This window comes from Phalangium opilio, unplaced genomic scaffold (genome assembly GCF_054372755.1).
Source record: "Phalangium opilio isolate 3A_F unplaced genomic scaffold, DU_Popi_V2 ptg000209l_1, whole genome shotgun sequence".
Taxonomy (NCBI): Eukaryota; Metazoa; Arthropoda; class Arachnida; order Opiliones; family Phalangiidae; genus Phalangium; species Phalangium opilio.
The window spans coordinates 10,625,722-10,650,510 of record NW_028324217.1 but is presented as its reverse complement, the minus strand read 5'-3'; the positions used below and the strand labels follow the sequence as shown (position 1 = coordinate 10,650,510).

Sequence of the window (24,789 nt, the reverse complement as noted above, 5' to 3'; positions counted from 1 at the left end):
CTGCTTCACCCCAATATTTATTTGGTAACTTTGCTGCTGTGAGCATGCATCGGGCCATCTCCGTTAGGGTACGATTTTTCCGCTCAGCAACCCCGTTCTGTTGCGGAGTATAGGCAGTAGTGAGTTCCCATGCTATGCCTTCCTGGCTGAGAAAAGTTTTCATCTCTTTGTTGACGTATTCACCGCCACGGTCTGAACGAAATTTCTTAGGTTTCCGGTTGTATTGTGTTTCACAAAGGCGAACGAAACCACGAATATGTTCAGCCACTTCATCTTTACTCTTGAGGAGTGACACGATAGTGTATCGACTTTTGTCATCGATCAATGTAAGCATGTACCTTTTCCCACTCGGCGTTACCGTTTGCATTGGACCACACAAATCCGTGTGAATCAGGTCAAGAGTTTCTTTAGACCTGTTTTGCGATTCCGGGAACGGCAATCGCGCCATTTTCCCTTCAAGGCATGCGTCACAAATGGTCACTTTATCGCATTTGTCTATTTTTATACCGTCACCTAGTTGCTTAGTTACTAGGGTTTCCACCGCTTTAGGGTCACGATGGCCCAGCCTTCGATGCCACAGATGAATGCAGTTTCTCAATGCTACATTGTGAACCAACAAAGCTTCCGTTGGTTGCTCTAATTTATATAGATCGCCCTCATTGCTTGCTTTTGCAACAACTGATCCATCAGCTTGAATAATCTTGCAATTCTCGGCATCAAATACCACATTCAACCCATTTTTCACCAGTTGACGCACTGACAGCAGACTACCAGCAAGTTGTGGTACAAATAATACGTCTTTGACCATTGCTGTAGTGATCTTGTCACTTTCACCAATGCATTTTAGCTGCCCCGTACCTTTTCCTGTCGCCTGTAGATAACCACCATCGGCTGCGTAAACTTTGTCTTGAAAGGTTTCATCCAATGTTGTGAAAAAGTCTCTGTCATTTGTCATATGACACGTAGCGCCTGAATCCACATACCAGGCGTTACCCTTGGGTCGTCTCGTGATCTTGAAGGACGTAAAACCTTGTTCATCACTAGCTTGTTTAGCAACACTCGCTTTCTGTTTCCCGGAATGTTTAGTTTTTGGATTTTTCTCTTTCAAATGCCAACAGTCTTTCTTAGAATGACCCATTTTTCCACATTCCCAACATGTACTGCGTCGCGAGCCTCCGGACGTAGTGTTACTTTTATACATTTTTAATGCTGTTTGTGTGTCAGTGACATCGGTTTTACCTGCCAATCCTTCACGGCGTTTATACTCATCAATTAGCTTTCCTTTTACTAGTTCCAATGTTAAGGCGCTTTCATCTCGTGTTTCCAAAGCAATTATGAGAGTTTCGTAGCTTTCAGGCAGACTGCAAAGTAACAAAGCAACTACGAGGTTTGTTTTTAATGTTTCGCCCAAGCTACTTAAACGATCTACAATATCCAACATTTTTTCCAGATGTTGTTCCATATTTCCAGTCTCGGTCAGTTGACTTCGACATAGTGCCTTTAAGAGAAACACTTTGCTACATAGTGTACTTTTCTCATGGTAGAGTCGTAGTGCTTCCCACACTATCTTCGCTGTTGTTTTATCACGAATGTGCATAAGCTGGTTATCCTCAACAAACAAGCCTATTGTAGCCCTTGCTTTCCTATCTTGTTTCGACCAAACCGTGGTTAACGGTTCTGGAGGGGCTTCATCAATCACATGCCATAGATCCTCTTTTATTAGAAACATTTCCATTTTAAATTTCCAAACCTGATAATTGGAGTTATTCAGCTTTGCAAACTGGACTTTTGTTGCATCCGCCATTGTTCGTTATTCTTTAGTTTTAGTTGTTTGATTTGAACAGTATTGATACACACATATACCAAACCACACCCAGCAACGTTCAAACGACAATTAATATAAATTAATTCACTGTCCTTTACTTTATTTAACGTTTATTAAAGCATCCTAGGCCCATAACCTATTGGAAATATCAGGGGTGTCTTAAACTAAAAGAATGACACAGAGCGTAGCTCTTATTTATACCGTATCTATATTTATTGCGCAGCAACTGAGAGAGATTATAATACAGAAGTAAAACAAAACTAAAAACATGTGACAGAAAACATTGCAAACAATACAGAAGAGTAGAGAAGGGATTGCCATCTAGTGGTGGATAAAGTTGTAATTCTACAACGACTTCTATACGAGAAATAACTCACTATACAAACTGCAATCTGGATTTCGCCCAGGCCACTCAACGATAACTAGCATCTTTTATTTATTAGAAACCATAATCTTTCGGCTTAGTAATGGACACTACGTGGGAGTAGTTTTTGCCGACCTTAGTAAAGCGTTTGACACGGTGGACCATAATATCCTTTTATATATTCTCAAAAGCAAAAACTTATCGGAAGAATCTCTGCGATGGTTTCAGTCATATCTTTCCGGTAGGAAAATTCTGAGCCGTGTAATGTAACCAAAGGAGTCCCCCAAGGTAGCATTCTCGGTCCAATGCTTTTCAATACATATACCAGTGATGTAAATCAAAAACTTGAGCACAGCGTGTCAAATGAATACGCAGATGATGCGGCCCTCATAAACTCGGCGACAAGCATAGCTGAACTGATGTCTGTCATGAGTAAAGAAGTGAAGTTACTAAAAGAAGCGCTTAATAGTAGAAACCTTACTCTGAATGAAAATAAGACGGAATTTATGATATTCTGTCCCAATGGAAGATCCCTGGATTCGGGGTGCTGTGAAATATTGGCAAATACACTCATCAAACGAGTCTCCCATTATAAATATTTGGGTATCTTAATAGACGATACTCTTTCATGGAGCCCAAACATTGATTATATAACTAAAAAAGTAAATGGAAGAATGGGAGTCTTACGTCCTCTTCATACGTCACTAGATACAGACACTCTCAATTTATTATACAAGGCCCTGATCCAGCCGATAATGACATGGAGATATTTTCTATAATTCAGCAAATCTGACCAAACTAAACCAACTACAAGTTGTGCAGAATAATGGCTCTCGCTTTACGACAAAAAAGAAAAAACGTTCCTCCGCATCAGAATCTCGCAATGAATTGGGTTGGTTATCACTAACAGAACTTTATAAAAATAACCTTCTGAAACTAATGTATCAGATCAATAAGGGGAAAACGCCTACCTATATGAATGACTTCTTTACTAAGCAAACGGAAATGCATAATTACTCAACCAGATCCAGCAATAATAATTTCCACGTGGAAGACCTTCAAACATCACTCCGGAAAAAAAGTGCAAAATTTCGTGGTATAACTCTATGGAATAATTTGCCCCAATATCTAAAAGATATGGACTCGATAACCCAATTTAAAAAAGAGTTGACTAAATTTTTAAAAAACTATTTTTTATTTTATTTTAGTCTTGAGTTAATTTAAATTTTAATGGACACCTTTGTAAACCAGATTTATCTGAAAGGACTTCTCCAAAATAAAAGCCGTTATTATTATCTTTTGCAATCATGCTAACCGCAACATCACGAAATTCAAGATTGGCCTTGGATTTTAATGGCCAAACTTCAGAATCGTCGTGACTTGAAGTTGAAGCCATTGAAACTAAATAAAATACAAGACCTTTCTTTAGATAATGAAAAATATATCGAATAACGCTAAATTACTGGCCCCTCGAACGAACCTAGCATATAGACAAGGAGATAACCACTAAAGAATTTCCAAAACATCCTGGAAGTGGATAGCCCCTCGTATTGGTTCAAAAATAAGGAAGGTTAAATAAATAATATGGAATATAGTCTGGGAGATAACCACTAATGAATTTCCAAAACAACCTGAAAGTGGATAGCCCCTCGTATATCGCGTATAGATTCCGAAGAATCGGAAGAAATATCGTCGAATCAGCATTTTGTTTTAGAATAGCTTAATAACAATTCACGGACTTATAGTAGACCCCAAAAAAACCTTTAATATCTCAAACTTGTTAAAATATTTGTTTTGACCTCATATTCTTTAAGCTTTTCGTTCAAACCCATCATGGATATTGCAAAAGCCCTTACAGGGATGGCGAAAAGAAAATCAAGTGATTGTTTATCAATTCGTAATAAGATCATTTTGAAAGATCCATTGTTAAAATTCAAATTAGTTTGAGATTTCATGGAGCATATGAAATTTGCGCCTCCGACCAATCTCCCTGCCTTCTGGTTAACAAAATTCTCTTGGCACGCTCTATATCTCGCGCCACGACTGTTACATCACGCGCAGTTCTTATCAAATCTGGTGCTAAATTTCTTTGGCCATGGAGCAAACCAGGGGAATTTTGTTATCAAAAAGGCAGGGCGAGCAAATTTCAAATTATCCATGGAATCTCAAACTATATTGAATTTTAAAATAATTCGGAATTATTGTATGGATGTTTCGCTATGCATATTGGTTTTATAATAATACAATAATCGCTAAAAATCACTTAATTTTCCATTTCACCCTCCTTTAAAGAAATTTCAAAGCATCTTGAGGGTAGATAATCTTTGGTTTTCGCGTATTTTGGGTGAAATAAATCATAGTCTAAAGCCCGATGCCCACTGAATGGTTTTCACGCGTTTTGCGCTCATGTGCCCGAGCGGGAGGCGCGTGAAAATTCGGCAATTTGCAGACCCCTCGTATATGGCGTAGATTGTATCAAAAATTTAAGGAGGGTTAAACTTAACATATAAATACAGTCTGGGAGATAACCACTAATGATTTTCCATAACATATTGAAAGTAGGATAGCCCCTCATATATAGCGTAGAGAAACTTAAATAAATAATATGGAATACAGTCTGTTAGATAAGCACTAATGAATTCCCAAAACATATTGAAAGTGGATAGCCCCTCGTATATGGCGTATATTGGATCAAAAATTTAAGGTTAAATAAATTATACGGAATATAGTCATGGGGATAACCACTTAAAAAATTCAAAACCATATTTTAAAGTATGTAATTGAATAAAAAATTCGGAAATGAGCTTACCTTCTAATCTGGTGGTCCAAAAAGAGGCGTTTGCGCGCTTTCGAAAAAAGTTCAAGTTTAAATAAAACTTGAATATTAAACCGAGTTCACGCACTTTCGCAAAAAAAGTTCAAGTTAAAAAAGAACTTGAATATTAAACCGAGTACACGCACTTTCACAAAAAAGTTCAAGTTAAAAAAAAACTTGAAAATTAACCGAGACCGAATGCACGCACTTTCGCAAAAAGTTAAGGTTTTAAAAATGTTAAAAAACGCAAAACTTAAAACGAATTCAAGTTTAACTCGAATTTTAGCTTTTAAAAAAGCTGTTTGGAAACAGTTCTAGGACTGTTGTGGAAATTAAAGTCTTAATAAAACTGCGAAGATTTAAAAAGGCTACAATAAGAAGGATGGAAAATCTGAGAGATGCGAGAGAGTGTGCCAGTGACGGAAAATCTGAGAGATGCGAGAGAGTGTGCCAGTGACGACGTGGATTACTGCTATTTTCCAACCGAATCCATGTCTCTAACCTTCCCAGGGCTTCTCAGTGAGCATTGCGGTTTAGTTCATGATAACATCGAGGAAAGCTTTGTGGTTCCATTTCTTAACCACCAAATCTTCCCTTTACATAAGCCTAAAATCATTTTAATAGAAACCAATACACAAAATGCAAAACATTTTGTAATAACAATATATAGGTTCATTCAAAAAGGGTGGGAAGACAAAAGTACTGTGGGTTCACTACACATTTTATTTTATAGTGCAATTAATTAATTTTATGCCTACTTGTAATTTTGCGCGAAATAATTCTACAAACGTTTGTGTATTTTTGCCCGTCAGAGCAGTAATTCGTATTGTGTCGTTTATTTTCCAAAATTTCGTATTTCTACTTTGAGTTAGAAAGATTTAAAACAAAACTTTATAATCTATACGAATGTGCAGTTAAAATGCATTTAGGCATACTAATCTCGAAAAAGAAAGAAAAAAATAAAATATGGAAAAATAGGCGTTTAATTAGAAGGTTAATTATTTTTTCCTCCAATTTAAAGCTCCGGTGTACTGGGGGCAAATCATTCTACAGGCGCTCATAGGAAATACATAGGATTGAAAACGCCTACAAGAGGGCTATAAGTTTTAAAAACATTATCCCTAATTAAGGTTCCTGAAATTATTTTTTTTTTATTTTTCAAAATTTATAAAAGCCATAGGCTGGAATTGAAATCTATAACACGAAGCTGTAAACGTTTCACGGGGATTATCGAACTTTTCCGTGGATAGGAAAAAGCTACGATTGACAAGCTCAATCCGCCCATCCCATAGAAAACGGGTCATTGCCAGTTCAGGATAAACTCTTTGGCGCCAGTAATTCCCCGAGAAAATTCAAAAGGGACCTGTTCTCTCTAGAAGGTTAGGTATTTTGGCGCGAAGCGAATAACAGCGTCATCAAGGCGAGGTGGATGGCTTCCAACTAGATTGTCAAAAGAATAAAAGAATGGTGCATTTTTTGGGGGATTTCTAGAAAGAGCGGGAAAGTTTGCTTGACAATAGACACTAGAAAATGGCGGGAAAACTCGGCAAAATAAAATTATAAGCAAAGTTTCTTCTGTAAGAAATTTTCTCCAAACATTTAAGGCGATTTTAAACATATTTATAGTTTCTATAAAATTACATCCTTCAATTAGTAGTCCTTATTAACTCATAATAATTTACCATAACCATCAAACGATGAAAAACTTCATGTCAATTAAAACTTTCAATTGGTTTTCATTTCGTATTTGTCATAAATTTAATTCTGCAGTGTACTGATGGAAAACCCTTAGACAGGCGTTCATAGGAAATACATTTTCATTGAATGTAGTTTCAGCGCGTTGTTTCTCTCGTAGGAATTTGCCTTTCATGGATTGACTAACTAAATTTTAAAGAAAAAAACAATAACTTAATTATTGTATAAGTAAAGATTATTAAACTCCCAGTTTCTTTTTCTTCTACGTGACAGAACCGAGGGAGTAACCACTCCGAAATTTAATTTTTATTACTTATAACAAAGATTTTAAACACTTTTACAGTATCTATAAAATTAAATCGTTCGATTAGTAGCCCTTATTAACTCATAATTATTTAACATAACGTTCGAAGAATGAAAAAAGTCAAAAAACTTCAGGTCAATTAAAACTTTTGTCGCAAAATTAATAACAAGCTCATCTCACCTTAGGCCTGGCAATATGACTGGGTTGTAAGTTGTCGAAAATCGCAAAATAACAATCCGGAGCTTCAGGAACCTTTTCTACAAAAATATGATGCTTTAAATTATTTTGTCTATAGAAATAAGTCGGTCTTTGTCGTAATTTTCGAACCAAGAAAACTTATTGGCTAATTTATGAATCCGGTAATAGACAGTTTGTATTTAGGCCTAACTTGACACGTAACTAACAATTGTAACAATACATTTTGAGGCGAAACCTTAAGCAATATTTTGGGTGGCCCTTAAAAGGGCCTTTTTTTGGTATACAGTTTAAAATGTCCAGGACTGCGTGCTTTTGACCTAATTTTCTGTTTTTGAAACCAAAATTAGTCTATGTAATGGACTCCCATTTTTGGCTTCGGGGGACAATAACGGCCAAAATAAAAAAAAATTTTTCGGATAAGGGCCCGTTCCAGCCTCTCTTTCTCCTTTTGCTCCCTTTCCTCCCTTACTTCGGCGAAAGAATCCCAGTCCACCTGGACCTCAGCATCCCTTATTTTCGGGTTTGCGGTGTTTGCCCTTAATAGTCTGAGTTCCTGCCTTAACTTTCGGACCTCGTCCCGAGGTTCCCAATTCTTCCCCCGCGCCTACCCCTCCAATTTTGTAAAGCCAACGAGTTTGGTCGAGGTAAAAACGCGGGAAACGCTCCCTAGATGCTAAACAAGTCACGCAAGTTGGGATTTTCGTATTTGCTAGGTGTGGTTGGGGTGGGAGTGCATTATAACTAAATATGTACTCACGTTTTCTAACTCAATATGGCCCACCGATTGGGTACAATACTTTCTTGCGCTACCTAGCTAAAAAATATATATTTTAATGTATTCAACCACCACATACAAAACACAAACACACGTAACATTATGAACTGTACTTCTATCAATCACGCTTTATGCTATGACGTAATGTAACTACCAATTGTAACAATACACTTTGAGGCGAAACCTTAAGCAATATTTAGGGTGGTCCTTTAAAGGGCCTTTTTTGGTATACAGTTTAAAATGTCATGTCCAGGGCTGTCGATCGAATCTTAAAATCCAAGCAAATGCTTTTGCGAATTCAGGGTAAAAGACATATCGTCTGGTAGTTCTGGATATCCAGATTTGGGTTCAACCAAAGTTAGACATTGAGAATCTAACGCTAAAGATTCTGGAACGTAGGAAGATTCGGCCTTCTTTTTTTTGGTGGGCTACCTTCGTCATCTGAAGAATCTACAGATTCTGAATGATTAGTTTGTAACTGTAACTCCGTTGCTGGAATGATGTCTACTCCAAATAAAGAATTATCAGGAGTAGTCATCGTTTCAGAATCGTAATTCATCTCATCCAAAAATGATTGCAAATCAGTCGATTTTCTATCTTTTTTCGGCAATTGTAACTCCGTTGCTGGAGTGATGTCTACTCCAAATAACGAATTATCAGGAGTAGTCGTCGTTTCAGAATCGTAATTATGATGACCACCAGAATGCTCGAAAATTCTTTGAATGACCACCCCCTCCCAAATTTCTTCATGCGGGTGTGCAAGCATTAGTATCTAATGGCACTAGATCATCACGATAAGCGCAATAGATCTTTTTTAGGTCAGAAGCCATTACTTCTTCCAAAGTCATATTACACAATCCAGTGATCGAGATGACTTTAATCGTGCGAAAGACTCTCCGCTCAATGAAAAAAACGTCAGCTTGAATTTTACTCAGAGGATGCACGAAAAAGGCAGCCATTCTCAAAGATTCGAAAGTGCTAAATGAATCTCATCGCCTAGTTTCCTCACGAGGCGACTAGGTTTCCGTCCGCATCTCCGAAGAAAGAGTAAGGTACTTCAACTAGCCGTATGATTGGTCAGCTACAAATATAAGCCGATATATGGGTTAGAGGATGGGGGGGGGGACGAAGATAGGGGAAGTGGAGAGAGCATTAAAAGAATTCCGCAAATTTTTCCTCCAAAAAAGAGGTTCTTAAACTGTTCTTGAAAGGCTGTTTTAAGGGCCATATTTACTTTTTGAGGAAAAATTAAAGGTTTCCAAATCAAATGTATTGAAATCTTGCACACTGAAATCACACACACACCTATATTAAATTAAGCCCATATGCCTACCTCGGATAACATAAAAATAGGTAGCTCTCCCAGATCAACGAAAATGTCTTAATTAAATTTGGGAGTGGTTACTCCCTCGGTTCTGTCACGTAGAAGAAAAAGAAACTGGGAGTTTATTAATCTTTACTTATACAATAATTAAGTTATTATTTTTTTTCTATAAACTTTAGTTAGTCAATCTATGAAAGGTAAATTCCTACGAGAGAAACAACGCGCTGAAACTACATTCAATGAAAATGTATTTCCTATGAACGCCTGTCTAAGGGTTTTCCATCAGTACACTGCAGAATTAAATTTATGACAAATACGAAATGAAAACCAATTGAAAGTTTTAATTGACATGAAGGTTTTCATCGTTTGATGGTTATGGTAAATTATTATGAGTTAATAAGGACTACTAATTGAAGGATGTAATTTTATAGAAACTATAAATATGTTGAAAATCGCCTTAAATGTTTGGAGAAAATTTCTTACAGAAGAAACTTTGCTTATAATTTTATTTTGCCGAGTTTTCCCGCCATTTTCTAGTGTCTATTGTCAAGCAAAATTTCTTGCTCTTTCTAGAAATCCCCCAAAAAATGCACCATTCTTTTATTCTTTTGACAATCTAGTTGGAAGCCATCCACCTCGCCTTGATGACGCTGTTATTCGCTTCGCGCCAAAATACCTAACCTTCTAGAGAGAACAGGTCCCTTTCGATCTTTCTCGGGGAATTACTGGCGCCAAAGAGTTTATCTTGAACTGGCAATGACCCGTTTTCTATGGGATGGGCGGATTGAGCTTGTCAATCGTAGCTTTTTCCTATCCACGGAAAAGTTCGATAATCCCCGTGAAACGTTTACAGCTTCGTGTTATAGATTTCAATTCCAGCCTATGGCTTTTATAAATTTTGAAAAATAAAAAAAAATAATTTCTGGAACCTTAATTAGGGATAATGTTTTTAAAACTTATAGCCCTCTTGTAGGCGTTTTCAATCCTATGTATTTCCTATGAGCGCCTGTAGAATGATTTGTCCCCAGTACACCGGAGCTTTAAATTGGAGGAAAAATAATTAACCTTCTAATTAGACGCCTATTTTTCCATATTTTATTTTTCTTTTTTTTTCGAGATTAGTATGCCTAAATGCATTTTAACTGCACATTCGTATAGATTATAAAGTTTTGTTTTAAATCTTTCTAACTCAAAGTAGAAATACGAAATTTTGGAAAATAAACGATACAATACGAATTACTGCCGACCAAGAGTCTAATAGATGTTATCTCTAAAATGAACTCTTGGTCGTTCCTCTTTTGACGCGTAATGGGCGGGCAGCTCGACCCTTCAACGGATTTTCCCGATTGCGGAAAAATCTCGCTTTCTTAAGGCCCCTTCTGAGTTTGGGTACTCCGTCGAAGACCTTGAGGTTTTTACCAAGGAATATACAGTTTTACTTGATATACTATGTAGTCCTTGCAGTTCACTTTCGCGAAGAAGAAGGGAGTGGGAGAGAATAGTAATAAAAAGGGAGCTCTTAAAAACCCCATACCCCTAGGGCACGGCCACCTTTTGTCCGGTTGTCCCGCTCGTCGGAGCCTTATCTAAACATCAATAGATTCAGTGTCTTTCTTCCTCCTAATTTTCAAGAGTAGCGAAAGTAGTTTTACCACAATAAACGAGAAGCTAAATTACTATAGAGGATCCTGCATGTTTAGACGATATGGGAAGAGAGAAATTGAAGCACTACTTTCGCTGATTCACCGATCTGTGATTCTAACGAAATAATATAATTTTGTATAGTTGCAGATCCTAACTTGAAGTTGAGCAAGTTTCAGTAATATATAAATAAAAATAATTCAATGTGTATTATTCGAGCCGCGTCTAGGTAAACGTCACACCCGATATTTCACTTCACAACTTAGTATCACTTTTAGAGGCTTCTTTCTTTAGTTTCAGTTTATTATGGGCCTCGATTATGTAAAGCGGATCTTTACAAATCTGACCTTTCGGAATTTGTGGGTCCAGAATTTCAGGCAAAATGCAATCGTTAAAAAAAGCACAAAGTTTAGGAAGCATTACGTTTTGCCATAAATGCCCATCTCTCTCTATCTCTTCCACAAAAATTGGGTTATTTTCGTCTATGTACACAACGAAGAAACACTTGTTTTTATCAGCGATATTTAACTGCCCCTGAATTTGATAAAAATAGGCGTGTGATCTCTTCAGTGTATTGTTGGTTTTACCGTCCTCATCGGTTGTTAGGTTTAAAAATTTTATTTTTTTGTTTTTTATGGCCTCAGTTAAGTTTAGGCCTATTGCTGATGGTGCCGTTTTCACTTCAACCAAAGCTTGTTCATCGTCTATGACACCTGTAAAACCGAGACATATTTTTAAAAACCCGCTGACCAACAAATATTCCCTAAAAATTAACATACCATCAGGACTCGCTGCTAGGTATCCGTGTTTCAAGTCAACGTACAGACCGCTTGGCCTAACAAAATAGCCCGTTTTGTCCATGAAACATCTAATTGCCACAGTTTCGTTGGTTTTTCCGTATTCCGTACACTCTGATGAAAACGTTTGCTTATACAGTATGCTCTTGACAAGGTTGTGACACGATGTGGTCGCTTTACGTTTCATGCAAAGGCCGAAAGTGGAGGCAGTAAGGCGATGCTTTCTGTGCGCGACATAGACGGGGTTTGCGTGTTGACCGCGGGATATCTTTTCGATTTCAATTTGTTCAGAAATTGTAACCTGTAGAATACGTAATATACATGAAATATTACATTTACGTGAAACATATACGCCACCAAAGCTTTAGGGTCATTGTTGACCAAATTGACCTACCTGAAAATTCTCCAGTCTACTGGCTTTCTTTGCCTCAAACTGGTCCAGAGTTAATGGCACCGTATCCGCTTTAGGTCCATACACTCTAAGAAATGGAAGTGTTAAAAAGGTGTCTAAACGGTGTAAACACCGTAAAAACACCCATAAGAGTGTTTTATTACCTTGAGTTTTTAGAGGCCAATTTAAAGTGTAAATTCGGTGTAAAATACCACTATTAAAACACCGTTCGAAATTGAACATGAAAAATTATAATACTGCTGGTTTCTTGAATAAGGTCTTTCATTTATTTTTACCTCTCCGAGTGACGTATGTCACGGAGAGGTTCTGTAACGATCGTGTGTGTCTGTTTGTTTGTGTGTGTGTTTGTGTGTCTGTTGTTACACCCACGTGACCGCGTTCGCAATTTCCAAATCGGAGCAAACGTGTTCGCCATTTCCGAACTGCATTCACAGTCACGGAAATAGCTCCTCTACTTGAGTTCTCACACCACCATCTTCTGGTCTTTGTCCATTCCACACGGACACCAAACTGTACATACTGGCTTCTAATCACCATTATCTTCTGGTCCTCGTCCATTCCACTTGGACACCAGTCTGTACATACTAGCTTCTAATCACCACCATCTTTTGGTCTTCGTCTATCCCACATGGACACCGGTCTATACATACTGGCTTATAATCACCACCATCTTCTGGTCTTCGTCCATTCCACTTGGACACCGGTCTGTACATACGGACTTCTAATCACCACCATCTTCTGGTCTTCGTCCATTCCACTTGGACACCAGTCTGTACATACTGGCTTCTAATCACCACCATCTTCTCGTCTTTGTCCATCCCACTTGGACACCAGTCTGTACACCTGGCTTCTACACCACCATCTTCTGGTCTTGGTTTTTGTCCATCCCACATGGACACCAGTCTGCACACCTGGCTTCTACTCCATCGTCATCGTTGGGTTTAAGACATTCGCGGCGATCAGCTAGGGTTACGAGAAACGTCTAGCCTCCCTAGGGTGGGTTGTCCACCAAAGGTTTTCGCAATTGCGGTTGTTCTTGCTTTTAGCTGTAGTTCGACACCCTTATATACTACCTATTTGAGTAAGGCAAAGCAACCGGCGTATGCTTCATTTCAAACGCCAATATTAGTCAAGTCTTTCAAGAATGTTTAATTGTTCTTTTTTAAAACGATGTAACGTTCAATAAGGCGAATAACTAACGAAGAAAATATTAAATATTAATTATATTTATTTTAATATTTAAGATAGTCTTGTTTCTCAATTCAAAATTAATACGGAAAGAGTTAAAAAGCAGTCTATGTTTTTGTCTGTGTGTGTCCGTCCGTTGTTACAGTAGTGCGCTGCGTTAGAAGTTCGTTTTGTTTTGATGTGTAAAGGAATCCTACAGAACCATAATATTCCCTTTATCCTTAGTATAAAGTGAATATGTGGAAATATTTTTCGTAATTATGATGTACTTAGTACTTTTGTAGCTTTAAAGCTCTATTTCATTTTGATATTCCAAAGATTTTTTTAATATTATTATTTAAAATGGATGTTTCTATATTACTTAAGCTATGCTACATCTGTTTATAGGATAATCCTTTCTAAAGTGAATACAAGCACAACGCTACTATATTGGTCAAATGAACTTTTATTTGTCAATAGGCCTAGTGAACCAAAACGTAAACGTTTGGTTTTCGTTTCTGTAATGCAGAGACATTAACGGTTCAGAGTGAGCCGAAAGTTAAATACACTTTTAAATAATTAGGCTTAGATTATATAATCATGGTGGAAATCTGGGCCGCGTTCAGCAGAGCCCAGCGCTGTGAGCAGTGTCCTACATAACGGGATTTTGTTTTTGAATTTTGACGTCACGGTGCTTAGCGCTGAGCTAGCGCGGTCTTCAAAGGAAATAGTCGGCTCTTTGGATAACGTGACGTAAAACGCATAGTTCTCAGCTTGGCGAAAAAACCATGGAGGAATTAATACAAATAGCTTTGTGGGACTATAACTATTTAATTGGCGTGAAACCAGTTGATCACGCGAGAATTTTAAGAGATATGTTAGTTTCTAATTTTAATTATAAAAGTTGTTATCTATCTCTATAAATATGTTATCATACAATTTTTGTTAAGCCTTGGTACCTTGCACGCTTTATTGCGCTAGCGTCATTTATAAAACGCCGATGACCGGAGAAAAGCTATGACGACAGACTTCACCGGTAAACATTTCCAAAATCCGCCGTCTTTTTTGGTGAGCTCTGCTGAACGCAGCCCAGAGTCCCAGACCAGTGAAAGGTCTGATCGTAATCGGATAATAGCTTCGTGTTTTCATGCTTTTTATGGTACGCATTTACTTTCAGTGTGTGTAGCTACAAATAAGCTTTGGTGTTATGTAACGTTAACAGTCATGTTGACAAACTAAGAAAATCGTTGAGATGAAACGAGAGGATAGTGTTTACATGGCAACCCTGTTGTGAATATGGCTTTGAACATAGAGGGCATACAGTTGAGGAGTAGAAAATTGGGCCTTTACAAACACGTAAAGGTAATATCCCTCCAAAGTTTTATCTCTTCATTTCCCGTTTTTCCCCCATCGGATGATTTTAATGTGTACAAGTATATCATTATTGGATGTAAAATGTCGTCTGATTTACAGTATATTTGCTATGCTTTGTATACTGATTTAATATTTCATAAACATTTCCATATCTGGGTAAATAAGTTTGTAAGTAGTCGTCTTGACTCGGAGAGGTAATATTTTGGTTTTCCCAACTTGTTCATTAATGTTTTAATATTAAAGTCAATACAAACAGTAAAAAATTCTTGAAAAACGTACTTGTTAAACCTTTTTTTAAAGATGATATTCATGAAAGAAAACAGTTTTATCCTTTAAATAAAATTAACAAAGAAATTGGTAATCTGGCGGTGTTGTACCTTCATAAAACTATGCTAAACGTGTTAGGCGACACTCTTACAGGTGTTAAGCGATACTCTTAAAAAACGAGACTAGGTTAGGTACTGGCCTCACAGTACTGGCCAAAGTGGGGCACTTGCTTTTGTGACATGTTTTATCATTAATTTGAGAAAAATTAGAGTACTAAATGGATTTTTTTTTGTAAAATCTGTAGTGCAAATTAGATTAAACGCGTTTCTGGTGCTCGAAAAACTCTTAGTGAAAAGAGATTATTAAATTTAACAAGAACGTCTATATCTACTGCTTGAATATTATAGCCTCCAAAACTAATTTAATACCCTATGCAATTGTACGAATTGAAAACTTTCTGCCTTTTTCAGAAGTTTATAAACCCGTTTAAATGACTTTATATGCAACAACCCTCGCTTAAAGAGGTATAGTTCTGCATGTGAGAACTTTCCTCCCTATAGGTGATGAAGTTCTCTCAAGATGGAACCCTGCTATGAATATAGCATTGATTGCTAATAATACTGCGGAATGGCGGATAATCAAAATTTGATTAAACAGGAATACCATACTCGATATTTGAGTTATGCCTCATGAGTGGTCAAAATGAAGCTACTATAGTGTTTTTTACGTCATCGGTTTTGCTCTTAAGTCTAGGAAAAGTACTAGAATTTCTACTATTATCCTACCAAATAATCTCCCACTCTTAAAGGTGTTACGCGACACTCTTAAAGGTGTTACGCGACACTCTGAAAGGTGCTATGCCGCACCCTTTAAGGAGTTGCACAACACTAATATGAGAGTAAAAATTCACTTTCAATGCGATATAAGAGTTAAAAAGGTGTTAAACTGCACCTCTGTTGCACAATTTTATACTTATCTTTGCCACCAATTGCTCAAATAAGTGTTATTAAACCCTTTCAGGGGTGTAAATGTACACCTGTAACGGTGTCAAATTTGGACCCATATAAAGTACTTATAAAGGTGTTAAATCTCACTCCAATTTCTTAGAGTGTAGTCTTTTTCAATTGGTAGTAGAGTGGCCATCACTTTTCTGCGTTTCTCTTTTGGAATGTCTTCTTTTTTTCTGTCAACTTCTCTCTTTCTTTTTCTCTTCTCCATGAAGGTTTTGAAATGAGCTCCAGGACTCTTTCCCATAGCGTTCTTCCACGGATTTCCGTGCCATGAAGAACCTTTCTGGTAGTGAGTCCAGATAGCAACGATCTTCTTTGGTAGCTTCCTTTTTGAGAAAAGTTAATTCTTTTACCCGAGTTAATTTTGGCTAGGATGCTCATAAATAGCTCAGCTCGATTGCTCGTCTCGTTGGCGTATAGGCGGTCAGCCTTCGCGGTCAAGGAATCGACCGACGCCATTATAAACGGGAATATCCCGTTCTTCTTTAACTCGGGTAAAATGTTTTCTTCTCCTTCTTTGTCACCTTGACAGAAATAGGGACGACATTTAGCATGATCGCCAAATACGTGTGCCGGTCCATTATGTAGGTCATGACGTAAGTTAGCCACAGACGAATCGCCTTTTGAGTTGTGCGTGATTGTTCCCCGTGCGGCAGCTGTTAGCTTGTGTATTTTACCTCTCAACCTTTTTCTACCATTGCAAGGAAGCTTTGTGTTGAGGCTAATTTTGTGCAGTGCCTTAGTTTAATTTTTCACCGCGTGGTTGGCACACTCCAGTTTTTGCACTTTGCGCCCGTAAGGCACTTTTTCGATTATTCGACACTGACCGCTAGAGTCACCATCAGCTATAAATTTTAGGTACCGAACACCGTGCATAGCCTCGCTACATTTAAACCGTTCAACTACGATGTCGGCTTCCATAGCTGAGGAAGATTTGTCCCAGTTTCGATAGCAAAGGTGTTCTTTAGGCGTCTCATTTCTGTTGGCAGATAAGGCGCAGGCATAGCAATATTTATTACGTATGCCTAGAAACAGAAGCTTTTTCGTCGCTCGTCCAATAATACAAGCCTTTCAAATTTATAAATGATTAAATATGATGCAAGTATTACTCTTAATTGTAGTATTTTAATTATTACCACGCCAGAGGCGGCGTTGTAGTTATGACCGTAACTTCTTTTGCACAAACCACCATCAAGATAAACCGTTATAAATGGAACACCATCATCGTCTACGTGGTTTTGGGCAAGAGCTAGCTCCCTTTCGTCGTTCCCAGCTTCGGTCATGGAACGAAGTAAAGATTCTTCCCAATACTTGGCAATTATACGAATGGTTTTTCAATTTAAAATTAACCAATGCGTGGAGTAAGAATTAGTACCTTTTCGAGGAAGCGTTCTTGACCAGAAAACTTATTCCAAGTCATGGATGGAATGTCCATTATTCCAAACCATTCGTCAAGTTGGGAGTATCCGTTACCAACTGAAAGAGTGGCCCACACGGCTTTTGAATTTATGTCAGTTTTCTTTCGGGTGGATATAGTTTTTTCATTCGGCGATTCGGATGTTTTTAAAAATCGTTTTTTTCAAGTTCGGCCTTCGAACACGAATGTGCTTTGAATGTCACGTCTCTTTTCTTCTACTAAATCAAAATACCCCAGAGTGCAAATCAACCGATGATCGAAATAGCTTGAGACACCAATTTAAAAAAAAATCTATTTCAACTATTCTATATCCTTTAATAATTGACTTTTCATTGTCTTTGCAAGGGCTACCTATGACTAACTGGTAGTTTTCGAGATCATTATTTTCTGGTCTAAAAAATTTAATTAGTTTTACAAGCCTTGCCTACATTTAAATTTATTTTAATTACTTACGATGAAATTTCTCCTCCTCGCCAAGCTTTTCGCTGATGATTTTGGCGTGCTATGAATTCTTGATGAATTTTGACCGACGAAGCGGATCGCGCCTGAATTATCTAAATCATCACTAATCACTGAACACGACACGCAATCAGAAATCGTTTTGCAACAGTTGTAACATGTCTGTGTCGATGTGGACACGAAATGTATTGGGGAAGTGATTTTGTTTTTACTAGAAAATTGGGGGTCAAGCGGTTCTTCGAGTTCTAATTGTTTTCTCTCGGCGAAAAGTTTTCTATGCGTTTTAGCGCGTTTAGTTTTAGCCTTCTTATTTCGCAGAGCTCCTTTGCTATTACCCATTTTTATGTTTTAGCGAAAAGTTTTTCGAAAATAAACAGACAAGCGATGCATGCAGTTCGTTTCAAAAATAATAGTGAGCCTCTGAGCTTGAAAAGATGTAGGTCTATCTATTGATATTCGTATTTCACCCCGTTGTCTTGAACATATTTCGACGAAAAAAAGTCAGAAACTGCATAGGGTGTTATAATACGGTGGAGTGATATATAATGTGAAAACCCTATAGAATTGGTATACATTGGCTATAGACGGGCTGGGGAGACGGCAATAGCTTTTACGACTTGTCGATGAATCTTTGTTGTGCCGCGGACCCATTAGGCTGGAGGTGTTAAGGGGTGTCATAATTGGTAACAGAGGCCGACGGATGCCACTGATTTTGAAACTAGCCCCCTTTATTTTTTTTTCTTGACGTCATTTGTGGGTCAGCGACGTTTTTATGACAACGGCGAACGCCTGAACTTCTTTTAATTGAGGGGGAAAAGATCATACAACTTGAAACCTTATTTCCTTTCAGTAGGAAAGAAAGTGCGTAACAGGGCTAACTTTATACTTTTCAAAGAAAAGGTCTTTGGTATCATTGCGCTGACAGGCAACATCAGTTCTTGAATAGAATTTGTATTACGTTGGATTTAACTCAATAAGTTTTTAACTTAAATTTTTTTTGAAAATGATATATAATGAACAAAAGCATTTTCTATGGGATATGAGGTTCTCAAGAGGATCGGAAGAAAAAATAATGTTCTACGGACAAAAAAGCAAAATAAAAACACCTCGAATTACCAGGGCCGTCTTAAGGCGTCATGGGGCCCAGGGCTAATTATTTCAGGGACATAAAAAAATGAATATTCAGTTGTATAAGACTCGATACAGCGTAATATATTAAAAAGTTAATTTCATGTCGTCAAAAATAGATAAATTCAGAGAAGAGCATTCATGTTGTTTCAATGCAGTAGCGATAAGCTTAAATCATTTTCTTTCTAGCCTTTTCATGAGTTCTGATTCTCTTTGATTATCATGCTCTTCTGGCTCATCCTGAGATACATTACCCTTTTGGTGTAAATGAGAATCCGATGATGTTGCCCACGGTTTTGTTAAAATAAATAAGTTGACTTCGTTATTTTTGAAGAATTTTCCATCCCTCAAGCGCCTTTTTTCACTTTGGAGCTTAACTTTCAAATTTGTCACTGACCCTTGCGATGATTAAAGATATTTTGAAGTTTCGAAAATATAGGCCTAAAACATCCATGCGTGCTCAAACTAAAATAGATTCGGAATTACAATTAAATGCCTGTTAAGTTTATAAGTTTTAACGCTAGAAATCTATAACTTTCAGAGGCCCTAGCTCGAAATATATTTCAAATTAAGACACTTTCCCTGTTAAAATAGTATTACTTCCGTAGGATATGTTTCCAACGGAAACTTTTCAAGTTTGTACACTTTATAATTAATTTATAAAACAACTAACCCATTAAATCGCGAGTCGATTGTTTTATACGAAAGAGACATTTGTTTTCTTCATTGGGTAAAATTCTTATAGCTTTTTATAACGATCATCGACGTGAAAATATGTTTTCGGTTAAAGTAGTTTTTGAGCGAATTTTCGACCAGCTTGTTTTTTTATTCTCAGAAGGGGCCTTAAGGCCCCGTCAGAGAAAAAAGTTTCGGAATTCTTCCGATAGGGGAGAGCACCATAGTATTAGCTAGTTGTAGAAATGGGCGCTTGCGGAATTTACGATAAAATATAATTAAACCAACCCGCAGAATTTGAAACTACTTTCTTTTCTAAGATATTTCTACCTTATGTAGTCATACGCCTAAGCTTTTCTCAATCAATAACTGCGGGTATGAAAGAGTTTGTTTTCAAATGTATTGAAATGTAGTTTTCCCGAGGGGCAAGTCAAATGTGTATTCCGGTGTACACTTTACTCTGCATTACCAAATAATATCAAATTTTCGCGAGTATTAGTAAATAACATTGTATTACCAAGTGTAATGTGTATACTGTGTACACCTTTCCAAAGAGTGATTTACCCCTCGAGTTTTCCTGGGTGAAAACCTAACGCGAGATCCAACACAACACGAATACTTCTTCCATCCACAAAACTTTTCCCCTTATTTGCACTTGTACCCATTGTCTAATTGCCCCAAGGCAGCGCAGCCCGGAGACACTCCCACTCACTTATGGAAAGGGGCTGGGAACTTTGAATAGAATCAGAAATCTATTACCTTACACGAAGTTCACTTCAATAATGGTTAGTACCGTGGACATCATCTATGAAGAGAAAACCCGAAAAAAGAACTTGGCAAGAGTGAAGAGGCGTGAATTTTTTCCCCCTCCAGACGCGAGCTAGTCGCGAAGAGAAAAAATTTTCCTCTCGAGAGAGAACTGTGATAAATCTCCACTGCCAAGATAATCTGACGTTTCCTAGAAACAGTGGGATTCAACTGTATTTCGCGCAAGTGAGAAGCCGCTGCATAAGATACAACCATGATACGATTGTAAGAAAAGCACATTTTTCTCACTACGCGACACTAGTGTTTTTATTTTCACCTCTCTGCCTCGCTGTTCGGGAGGAACGGTACCGTTTCTAGCCTGTAAAAATACTTCATAGATGATGGCCGGCGCGAGGTAGGGAGAAGTGAACTTCGTGTAAAGTAATATATTTCTGATAGAATAGATTCGCGACGGATTACCGCCCCTATACTCGTTACAGATTTAGTTGTCACCAGGACCGAACACGTTGTTGCCATATTTTCTTATACATTTATAACAATTAAGGCTACACCTTTACCTTTGCTGTAAGGCAATTGTAGTGGTATTAAAGTTCAGGAAAAAATTCGTCAAAACGAGACAAATGTACACTATTACTAAATTTTAGCCCCTATCGGAAGAATTCTCTGACGGGGCCTTAAGAAATGGAACCACAAAGCTTCCCTCGAACTCTTTTTCGATGTTATCATGAACTAAACCGCAATGCTCACGGAGAAGCCCTGGGAAGGTGAGCGAGATGGCTTCGGTTGGAATATAGCAAAAACCCACGTCGTCACTGGCACACTCTAAGAAAATGGGGTGTGCTTTAACACCCTTAAAAGTAGTTTATATGGGTCCAAATTTGACACCGTTACAGGTGTTCATTTACACCCCTGAAAGGGTTTAATAACACTTATTTGAGCAATTGGTGTCAAAGATAAGAATAAAATGGTGCAACAGAGGTGTAGTTTAACACCTTTTTAACTCTTTTATCGAGCTAAAAGTTAATTTTTTACTCTCATATGAGTGTTGTGTAATTCCTTAAAAGGTGTGGCATAGCACCTTTCCGAGTTTAAATAACGCTTTTAAGAGTGTCGCAGAACACCTTTCAGAGTGTCGTATAACACCTTTCAGAGTGTCGTATAACACCTTTCAGAGTGTCGCATAACATTTTACAGAGTGTCGCGTGACACCTTTCCTAGAGTCGTGTGATACCTTTCAGAGTGTGTGATGACACCTTTCCTAGAGTCGCGTGACACCTTTCAGAGTGTCTGATGACACCTTTAAGAGTGTTAGATTTTATGGCAAATAGTTCTATATTCATAGCAAGGTTCCACCTTGAGAGCACTAAAGATGACAGTTCTAACATCCAGAGCTATACCCCTTTAAGCAAGGGTAGTTCTCGCATGCAATGTGAAACTGCGTAAAAACTTGGCCACTTGATCGACTTAAAATCCAGCGTGAAACTGCATGATAAGTTGGTCATTTTCAATGACTAAATAACTTCTGAAATGGCAGAAAGTTTTAAATCAGTACAAATTCATCGGGTATTAAATTGGTTTTGGAGGAAATAATATCATAGCAGTAGATAAAGACGAACACGTTAAATTTAATAATCTCTTTTCACGAAGAGTTTTTCGAGCAGATTGTCTACCATTGGGTCGAATCCCAATGGATCGAATGTTTTGTTCGACCGAATCCCATTAGACCGAATACCGCAATTTGGGCGGTTTTCCAATCATGAATTTTCCTTTCATTCCTATTTTTCAATTGATTTTCTAATTTCAGCAAATAATATTTATGTTCACCAATAACATTCTTCAATAAATTTTAGTAATTAATTTTCATTGTTGGAAATTGTCTAACCTAACCTAACCTTACCAAACCTAACCAAACCTAACCTAACCAACCCTAACCTAACCTAACCTAACCTTACCTAACCTAAACAAACCTAACCTAACCTAAACCTAACCTAACCTCACCTAACCTAACCTTACCAAACCTAACCTTACCTTACCTTACCAAACCTAACCTAACCTAACCTAACCAAACCTAACCTAACCTTACCAAACCTAACCAAACCTGACCTAATCTAACCTAACCTAACCTTACCAAACCTAACCAAACCTAACCTAACCTAAACCTAACCTAAATTAACCTAACCTAACCTCACCTAACCTAACCTAACCTTACCAAACCTAACCTTACCAAACCTAACCAAACCTAACCTAACCTAACCTAACCTTACCTTACCAAACCTAACCAAACCTAACCTAACCTTACCTAACCTAAACAAACCTAACCAGACCAGACCAGACCAAAAAATAAAATTAATATTCTTATTAAACTTCTTGATATTGAAGCAAATAATATGTATGTTCACCTATAACGTTCTTCAATAAATTTCAATAAATACCTTTCATTTTTGAAATTGTCTAACCCTAACCTAACCTAACCTAACCTAACGTAAGAGATCTCCCTCCCAAGTACTGACGGCGCTCGATGCTGTTTAGCTTCTTCGATCATCCAAATCACTTTATCCATTGCGCTACTGGAGCTCGGCAACTTAAGAAAACGCTATGATTTTATATGTGTAAACCCATCCCATTCAGTCGAAAGCTCTTCCATATAAATATTCCCATTCAGCAGAAAATCGCTCCTTGGGCTATAAATTGTTTTAAATTTGGCTACAATTTTAGAAATCTGAATTCGGTCCAACGGGATTCTATCCAATAGGAGTATACCTTTCGAGCACCAGAAACGCGTTGGACCTAATCAACTCTACAATATTAAAAAATAAATAAATCCGTTTTGTACTCTGATTTTTCTCAAAACAAAGATAAGACATGTCACAAAAATATGTGTCTCACATATTGGCCTCTCAAGCTGGCGTCTATAGTCGCCCTACTGTGAGTCCAGTACCTAACCTAGTCCTGACTTTTAGTGTCACATAACACTTTCAAGAGTGCAATAGCGTTGCTAAGGTTTAAAATTGGGGGGGGGGCTTAATATTAGTATTCGTGTTTTAAAGATATACAAACTTTTATTGATAAAGAGTACGGAACCGAGTTATTGACTATGAGACAATTGTGGATGAAAGATTTCACTCGTTATTTGTAACTTTAGTTTTCGTTTGCTTTTAGTCCCCACTACTATTTGATACTGAAATTCATCTCTACAAAGATGAAACTTAACGAACTTTTCATTATAATTTTTATACACTATATTGCTACAGAATTTTAGGAGGCTACTAGCAATTTTTTGGTATAGTTTACGGATTATTTTGAGGGTCCTAAGTTCCTAACTTCGAAATTTGGGGGCGCTATAGCCCCCATAAAAGACCTAGCGACGCTACTGCAAGAGTGTCGCCTAACGCTTTTAAGAGTGTCATCTAAACACGCTTAGCTGTGTTTTATGAATGTACAATACCGCTTGATTACCAATTTCCTTTTTAATTTTATTTAAAGGATAAAAATATATTCTTTCATGAATATCATCTTTAAAAAAATGTATAGAAATTAAGTTTTTCAATAATTTTTTACTGTTCGGATTGACTTTAATATTAAAACATAAATGAAAATGAAAGACCTTTTTTAAGAAACCCGCAGTACTATAATTTTCCATTTTTAATTTCAAAACAGTGTTTTAAAAGTTCTCTTTTACACCAAATTTACACTTTAAATTGGCCACAAAAATAAAACTCTCTTTTGGGTGTTTTTACGGTGTAAAAAAAGTGTTTTCTTAAATTACACCTTTATAACACGTTTTTAACACTTCCATTTCTTAGGGTGCACACTCTCTCGCATCTCTCAGATTTTCCATCCTTCTTATTGGCCAAAAAAAAGGTTTTCAAGTCGTTCAAAAACTATAAATAGGAATGGGCGCTCTCCAATGTCCTTTCTCTTGCGACTTCTCCTCCAAGACTAGTACCCTTTCAAAGCCTTTTTAAATCTTCGCAGTTTTATTAAGACTTTAATTTCCTCAACAGTCCTAGTACTGTTTCCAAACAGCTTTTTTAAAAGCTAAAATTCGAGTTAAACTTGAATTCGTTTTAAGCTTTGTGTTTTTAAACATTTTTAAAACCGTAACTTTTTGCGAAAGTGCGTGCATTCGGTCTCGGTTAATTTTCAAGTTTTTTTTAACTTGAACTTTTTTTGCGAAAGAGCGTAAACTCGGTCTCGGTTAATTTTCAAGTTTTTTTTAACACGAACGTTTTTTGCGAAGTGCGTGATCTCGGTTTAAACTTGATCTTTTTCGAAAGCGCGCAAACGTCTCTTTTTGGACCACCAGATTAGAAGGTAAGCTCATTTCCGTACTTTCAAATATGGTTTTGAATTTTTTAAGTGGTTATCCCCTTG

At 37.3% G+C, this 24,789-nt stretch overlaps 2 protein-coding genes and 1 long non-coding RNA gene across 3 annotated transcripts; 1 reads left to right on the top strand and 2 right to left on the bottom strand.

Annotated features, from left to right (window-relative positions):
- Nucleotides 1-2,185: 2,185 nt before the first annotated feature.
- LOC149619104 (uncharacterized) lies at nucleotides 2,186-3,585 on the top strand. Its single transcript, XR_016375217.1, has 2 exons — nucleotides 2,186-2,477; nucleotides 2,565-3,585. It is a non-coding gene; the product is annotated as an uncharacterized LOC149619104 (long non-coding RNA).
- Nucleotides 3,586-10,381: 6,796 nt separating this feature from the next.
- On the bottom strand, nucleotides 10,382-16,427 carry LOC149619103 (uncharacterized). Its single transcript, XM_089854566.1, has 5 exons — nucleotides 16,322-16,427; nucleotides 16,053-16,247; nucleotides 12,133-12,245; nucleotides 11,721-12,039; nucleotides 10,382-11,654 (listed from the first exon to the last, which is right to left on the bottom strand). Exons 1-5 carry the CDS (start codon nucleotides 16,425-16,427, stop codon nucleotides 11,197-11,199), a joined length of 1,191 nt encoding a protein of 396 aa, XP_089710692.1. The 3' UTR covers nucleotides 10,382-11,196.
- On the bottom strand, nucleotides 16,278-18,974 carry LOC149619102 (uncharacterized). Its single transcript, XM_089854137.1, has 3 exons — nucleotides 17,344-18,974; nucleotides 17,105-17,278; nucleotides 16,278-17,036 (listed from the first exon to the last, which is right to left on the bottom strand). Exons 1-3 carry the CDS (start codon nucleotides 17,401-17,403, stop codon nucleotides 16,713-16,715), a joined length of 558 nt encoding a protein of 185 aa, XP_089710263.1. The 5' UTR covers nucleotides 17,404-18,974; the 3' UTR covers nucleotides 16,278-16,712.
- Between the last annotated feature and the right edge of the window lie 5,815 nt (nucleotides 18,975-24,789).

Coding starts and splice junctions, on each gene's coding strand:
- LOC149619103 (XM_089854566.1), bottom strand. CDS start 16,427: ATGGCGTCGGTCGATTCCTTGACCGCGAAGGCTGACCGCCTATACGCC. Junction 12,246..16,052: donor CTACACTCTAAGAAATTGGA/GTGAGATTTAAC, acceptor TACACCGTTTAG/ACACCTTTTTAACACTTCCA. Junction 11,655..11,720: donor CCTAGCAGCGAGTCCTGATG/GTATGTTAATTT, acceptor TCGGTTTTACAG/GTGTCATAGACGATGAACAA.
- LOC149619102 (XM_089854137.1), bottom strand. CDS start 17,403: ATGGACATTCCATCCATGACTTGGAATAAGTTTTCTGGTCAAGAACGC. Junction 17,279..17,343: donor AAGAACGCTTCCTCGAAAAG/GTACTAATTCTT, acceptor ATAATTGCCAAG/TATTGGGAAGAATCTTTACT. Junction 17,037..17,104: donor ACAACGCCGCCTCTGGCGTG/GTAATAATTAAA, acceptor TAAATTTGAAAG/GCTTGTATTATTGGACGAGC.